This window comes from Rhea americana, unplaced genomic scaffold, assembly GCF_003343005.1.
Source record: "Rhea americana isolate MKP2758 unplaced genomic scaffold, rheAme1 scaffold_52, whole genome shotgun sequence".
Classification (NCBI taxonomy): Eukaryota; Metazoa; Chordata; class Aves; order Rheiformes; family Rheidae; genus Rhea; species Rhea americana.
This window is the reverse complement of record NW_028186668.1, coordinates 4,123,060-4,130,080: the sequence shown is the minus strand read 5'-3', so window position 1 is coordinate 4,130,080 and position 7,021 is coordinate 4,123,060. Positions and strand designations below refer to the sequence as shown.

General features: G+C 39.9%; 1 protein-coding gene across 2 annotated transcripts in view; it reads left to right on the top strand.

Annotated features, from left to right (window-relative positions):
* Positions 1-7,021, top strand: part of COL4A1 (collagen type IV alpha 1 chain) — a 127,622-nt gene that overhangs the window by 65,765 nt on the left and 54,836 nt on the right. For both annotated transcript variants that reach the window (XM_085318133.1, XM_085318132.1), the window contains exon 3: positions 6,876-6,965. In XM_085318133.1, coding sequence (XP_085174259.1) covers positions 6,876-6,965 — 90 coding nt within the window. The remainder of the gene's footprint in view (positions 1-6,875; positions 6,966-7,021) is intronic.

The following is a 7,021-nucleotide window of genomic DNA, read 5'->3' as shown; positions in this document are numbered from 1 at the left end:
TTTTCAGAAAAAAATCAAGAAAAGTTTAAAGATAAAGACAATGGGTCACATGCCTTGGTGTTAAATTCCCAAGCACTGGGCAGGCAGGCCTTTACAAGCAGAAAATACAACTCATCCACTGTCTATTGGCTTCTGCTATCTGTTAGCCTTGCTTTTATATTCCTGACATACCATGCCCTGGATCATGCCTTGAGGTAGACTACTTGCTGCTTATAAAGTGTCCAGAGTAGGGATCATGCTTGTTTTCTTCTGTGAATGAATTAAGTGTACATGTACCTCACTAAACTTCAGTGACTTTCTTCCTTTCAGTCCTTTTCTTTTTTTTTTCTTTTTCTTTTTTTTCCTATGGAGGCAAAACAAGCAAATCTTCCAAGTAGTACTCTACTAGAAATACAAATATATTCCTCCTCAGCATGTCACCTGCTTCTAAATCTATAACACTTTTTTATCTACATTGGAGTCAAATATCATAAAAAATACAGCACTGCTGAAGGTAAAAAAAAAAAGAAAAAAAGAAAAGAAAAGCTGAGAAAATAATAATTTTGAGCTAAAATTGAGAGTGCGCATTGCTCAGAGAATCCTAGAAAGGGAAATGTGGACACCTCTGTTAAAAAAAATGAGTAGAGCAGTTGCAAAATGAGGAATAACCATGGAGTGAGYAAGAGGAGGAATTACATGAAGAAGCCTTAGTAAATTAAGTAAAGAAGGGCCATTACTTATAGGTGGTTTAATTTAAATTCTATGATGCTGATAGGCAACCAGTTGCTTGACACTAATATAATTGACATGTAGCCATGACTGACTTGAATATTAGTTTTAATTCACTTAGCTTATTTTATGTAAGTTCTTATTTCGCTACTTCATTAACACTGCATATCCATCCACTTACTTGTCCACAACCTAAACACATAAATACTGATATGTAGAGAAAAGGATACACAGAGATCGTCATTTCTATTTTTATACTCTTGGGAAGCACTTAGCTACTTCCTGAGGAATGCTCTTTGCAGCCATGAGACAATACTGAAATACACTTTGAGTCTAAGCACTCTTTCACATTTAGAAGGCAGTGGCACAGATACAGTCCRTGAACAGTAAACCTGAACGGTTTATCCTGGTTGATGCACTACTGGAGAATCTGACTCATTTTGTATCATTCAGCGCAGGTTCCCCAGTGTTGTAAATTCACTAGACTCAGGAACAGATAGTTTCATAACAGGAGAAAAAAGTCCTTTTGAGGAGTAAAAAAATGCTGTGTGAGTTGCAATTGTTCATAAAGTCCTATCTACCCTGTATGTATCTGGCTCTGTATAGGCCTGACTTTTGCACCCTACGTGAGTGCTTTTTGGTGTTCTCCTGCTTTGAGTGCAGCCTGGGAGCTGCTTTAGTTGGGGATCGAAGGAATTACATGGATGAAGGGCACCGGGGAGGGCGCAAAGGGAAATGAGATGGTAAAAGCAGCATCCCTGCAGGGAAGCATGATGAGAGAGCGTTGTTCTCCAACAGCTATTGGAACAGCTCTTCATCTATATATATTTATGGCTGCAAGCAACATAGATCAACCCTGGTAATACTTTAGGCTGTCCAGGGACTTAGTCTAGCCTGCAGCCAGCCTGGTTTTGGAGCTGTGCAGGTGATCTACAGCAATCATGGCTGCTCCTTCTGTTAGGAAGGCCAAAAATGTTGGACTCATGTTTCCACTTGAGTGAGTTTTCTCAGATTCTTCCTGGCAGTGTAAGAAGATCTTAGTGACTCTCCCCCTGCCCTTTCCATTCTGCATACTGTCAGGGGCTCAGCCCCAAAACATCTGGGTGAGCCAAGATCTTTACAGAGCTCCTACACAGATTCTTTGCATGTCTTTACAGTTATGTTTGTATAATTAATTACTTGTTGCTCATACAGTTCCAGAATTTTATAGCTATRGAGTAGATATATTCTGGCTCTGAAGAGTGAGCAGTTGGAATTTTGTGATGTTAAGCATCCTTAGTGCATTTAAGGACACTTGCCATATGAGCATATAGCAGTAACTCTGTTTGACTGATATCCACTTCACACTTTCAATAAAATACTGAAAATGGTAAGTGCAGTTAAGGACAAACAGATGATCTCTTCTTATACATATTTATTTTAATTCTGAAAGATATGCAGGGCCAGTGCTCCCTCTGGTGGTTAAAATTACTCTTCTAGAAAAAGAATTGGATTTTCTCCACCACTGTTTCTTCAGTAACATAACTCAGCCAATTACAATTCTGTAAAACATGTTTACAGGTGCAGAGAGCAAAACAAAGTGACTCAAGAGTGCTACAGAGATCACACAGTAGTATTTCCCCACGAGTAATATAACTGCTGATCTAGCACCTCAAAGCCAATTTACTTGAGTGCTTGTGGTTGTATCAGCTGAAGGAACAACTACCTAGTCTGCATCCACTTCTCATGTGGTTTGGGGTAGTTTGTGCAGGAGCTGACCAGGTCTTTTCAAGGCTGTTATGTGTTACTGCAGATTTGACAAGGTCACACTGGAGCAGCACGGGGATGATTTTGTGTGTGTATGTGTGTGTGTGCGCRCRTGCGTGTGTGAATAATTGCACCTAGAGCCTAGACTAACCTTGATCAAAACCAACATATTAGACTATTCCTACAATCAKAGTGAGGAAAAACAGAAAATAGCGCTGAACTGTAATGTGGTATTTCTCTCTTTTGGAAGTACAGCCTTAATTTTCATCTTGAAACAGCCAGTAATTTAAAACTGAGACATTTCTTTGTCATAGAGTCCCATGGCAGTGTTTCAGTTCAACGAACTGTTAGCTTTTGGAAAGAGGGATGTGTATGTCCTTTTGAGAAAGTTTAAGCTTAGCGTGGATGTCAGATTTTTTTCAGCATGACTGGTGGTCCAAAGGGAGCTCTCCTTAAAGCTAAACTCTTGCTGGCTGTGATCTTGGTTCCTTTTGCTGCAAAGGGGTAGCTGAAGAGCTCTGATAAATAAAAACCCCGTGACTCCTGCCTCACTTGTGTGAGAAGACACTGTTGCTACCTTTCTGACCCTGTGGGAGAGTTGGCTGAATGACACACAGCAGCCACCATTTTTGGGTAGATCAGCTCAGCTGCCTTTTGACAGAGGTTTTTTTTTAATAYATTTTCAGGTGAAGGAGCTGCACATGTTCTGTTCTACTATCTCTGCTATGTGGTAGGCTCTAGCAGAAGCAAACCAGACAGGTTGAGTTGGGTGGAGGCTGTGCGATGTTTTAAATGACTTCAGAAAAATCTGCATATTCTTATTTATCACATGCCTGAATCTCTGCAGAGATTGAACACACTGCATTCATTTGGGCCTGCAGTTTTAGAAACGTGATTTATATCCATGTTACCAATCTCCAAGTCTAAAATCTTTCGGTCCAACAGTCCCTAGATGAAATAATAGAGGAAATAATTTATAATGTAGTGCTGATTATTTCTTCCTCCTCTGCACTTAATTTATTACAGTTAAGTCTTTTGAAAGTACTTGCTTCATGTGACATTCCTGCATAGCAGTCTGTAGTTGTTCCATGTGTGAAACACTATTTCATGGCTCATTTGGGAGTGTTGGTGCCAGCAAGACAATCAGACTATATAGCTATGCTCTTAACAGGTTTACCTTTCTTTAGAAGTCCATTCATTTGCTTTTAATTTGTGTGTCTAATACAACAGCATTTGGATGCGTCTCACAAAGGCTGGACTACAAAAGGCAGTCTTGCTAATCAAATGAATGTAGCAGCGAATGAAAACTTGCTGGCTTTTTCTAAAGCATCTTTGCATTTTCAGCAGCAGCTGAGTGGCAGAATATTTATCTTTGTGAGCTGAAAATGACTTTTCCACTGTATTTTCTGACAGTTTGCYTTGAATCAGTGGAGATACAGACAACTTGGTTACATCTGTTTTAATTTCCTAGTCTCGTGAATTGATCTGTAAGAAGCAGAAGCTCTTTTGTTATTATTTGCCAAGACTTTGCAGCTGTGCGTATAAGAGACTGGAACAGTACATGATCCGTACAGTCAGAGTCTTGTGCTCTTTATGCATCGCAACTAGACATCTCAGTGCCAATCTGATGCTTGCCAATTTGTGTAACATGGATGCTTGATGAGTTCCAGCTTAAATGTAGCGCAAACACTAGCTGTTTGGCTGCTTGGATGGAACATTGGGTGAACTGGACAAAAAAAGGGATGCGAGTCAAGTATTTCCTTTCAATGCAAGGCATCTTCAGGACGTGCTTGTGTCTGTGCTGGCCAATGTGATACTTCTGAGCTTGAAGTTTAAATAAGCCACCTTGCTTATTTAGCTGCACTGCAACTGCTGGTATGCCAGATATCTGTGCAGGCTAATCTACCCTGTCAAATTAGGACACCTGGAGCTCTGCTTTAGTGTGACTTCATTCCTTCTAGATGTTACAGTTTCTGTACTCCATTGTTCAGTGTAGATGTTTGGAGACTGATAGACCTTTACTGTAATTTAGTGTAGTTTCACTGATGTCAAAAAGACTTCTCATGGTGTATGTTTGTACTGTCGAGCAGGACTATTGAGGCTAGGTCTTTGTTCATTAGCACTGCCTCAGTGTGCTGGTTACCTACAAAGAGACAGTGTGATGTATAGACTAAAGTAAGAGACTGCTGTGCAGGATTTATCCCTGGCTCTGTTGTTGGTCTTTAGTAAATAGATTGTCCTGAGTTTCCAYAGATGGTGTGGAGGAGTAAGGTCACCTTAATGGCATAGCCTGAGATTGCACAAATTTTGGCTACTTACCCAATACTTACTTTTCAGTAAAATTAATTAGGAGGGCAGAGTAGAGAAAGAAAAGTGTAAGCACTGCTGCTGCCCACCTGTGAGAATAAATGACTGAGATGGCAGGTTGTAAGCAGGCAGGAATCAAGCAACTTCCCTCTGGCAAATCACAGGCAAAAATAGGAGCTTAGTTCCCGTGTGAGAAACAGCGAGTCTGCAGTAGGTGCAGGGGCGACAGCCCTTCACATGCTCACGAGTTGTGCTTTCCAGGCCTCTGGCCATCCATCCAATAGTTTAACTGGATGTCCAGAAGTCTTGGACAAATAACCATTTCATTTTTCTTTCTGTTGCCGTAAAAAATCAAGTCAGTAAAAGAAAATGCCGCTGGGGAAACTCGGACACCTTTTAGCTCTAAGTGATCAGCCTGCAGCTATGTTTTACTCCTCYGATAGGATAGGTGGGGTGCTGGAGATAGCCTTTTCAGAGTTAACCGGAGTTAYCTTGGACCTAGTTTATTTTTATGTCAAACCTGGTTTAATCTCTTCAGCAAGAGTGGAAAATCAGATCTGTGAAATTCGATTTTAACGTTTCCGTAAAAATGGATGGAAGAATATTTTCGCCTGTTGCAAGGTGCAGTGATTTCAAAGTGCCACCAAAGTCACTCTCTTCTCTGTACTGATTATTTTGCTTTAATAATTTCATCTCTACATTCTCATGCTCTTTTAATCTTTCTCATGATTTTCTTCCCCTCAGCTCTTTGCTCTTACCCAATCCTATCAATCGCCTCTCTTTTCCTCTGTCTCTTCATCCTGTTAGTATCTTAACAAAATCCCGCCCAAAGATCTAAAAAAAAGTAAACCCAGTGACCCCACAAAGACCCCACAAATCTTCCAACTCCTATCATCTTCAGAAAGTGTAACTAGCCTCATGTCTGAGAGTCATCACTCAGTTTTCTCTGGYAGTATATTGTAACCTTTTCTTTGATTATTACCTGTTTGACCAAGGTGAGCAGTGAGCTTTCGAAGACTCAGGTATTTTTCTTTTCCCGAGGGCCCTGTGCTCAGCTGACTCCTACAAGTTACTATAATATAGGCGATAATCTTTGTTCTGAGCAAACAGTAGAAACATTTCTTGTTCCTTACTAAACTATTCACATTCTTAAAATCTTGGTACTAAATCATTTGTGTGTTAATTAGTGATGGCATTCTCATCTCTCACTGCTTTGCTGGAAATACTGAAATCTGAGTAGCTTGCTTTTGTTTGTTTTAAATCCTGTTGATTTTATGTCTGTGTTTGTATCCATGGCAATTGGTCTATTTTTTTGAATTTCTAGAATAGATGACATGGTTTTTAGTTGTAGTTTGAAATTAAACATCTTCTTTTTGTATTTGATTACTAAAGTTTTATTTTTCAAATATTGCCACATTTTTGGACAACATGAAGTATTCTTCCTTATTTCATACTCCACCTTAAAAGGACAACTTCTAGTTAATTCCTGCATGGAAGGTTTGACTTCTAATTTGCTTTTGTTATCAAGCTTTGACATATGGTTACATTTTCTTTCCCTCTTCCTTAATTGCCAATTTTGCAACCTTCATGCAGACAGAGTCCCCCCCCCCCTTTTTTTAACTGGGAATCCAAATACAGTGAAAGTATAATAGCTACAGTATGGAGCTATAGTGTGGATGAATTTCATGTCTATCTCTGATTTATCTGATTTAAATACATCTGGGGTTGTAGAGAGAGAGAGGGAGCACTGCTGAAGTATAATGTTTTGAGAAACACATTTGCTGCTGTCTGTCCTAGACAGCAGCAAAGAACTTAAACATTGACACGTACAATATGTGCATTGAGCTCCTTGAGAAGACTGTCTTGAGTCACCCTGGCTCTGAACTACCCTGAAACTCAAGACTAAGTGACAAGCCTGGTCTCCAAAATTTGCTGTTGTAAATAATGTATAAGAAGAGGAGCAATGTTGACCATTCTTTTAGCAGTGAATGCAACATTGATATTTGCAGTTTCCAGGAATTTGCAWTTTTTCCAGCACAGAAACAGGGGATATGTGAGTAGCTGGAAGAAGCAGTTTCAGGTGTTTTGTTGCTAATAGGTTTTCTTCTTCCCAGGGTGAAAGAGGCTTGCCGGGATTACAGGGGGTGATTGGGTTTCCTGGAATGCAAGGACCTGAAGGTCCCCCTGGGCCACCAGGGCTTAAGGTAAGAACTGAAGCTTTAATATTTAAAACACTCAAATTTCTCTAAAGTGTTGTCAC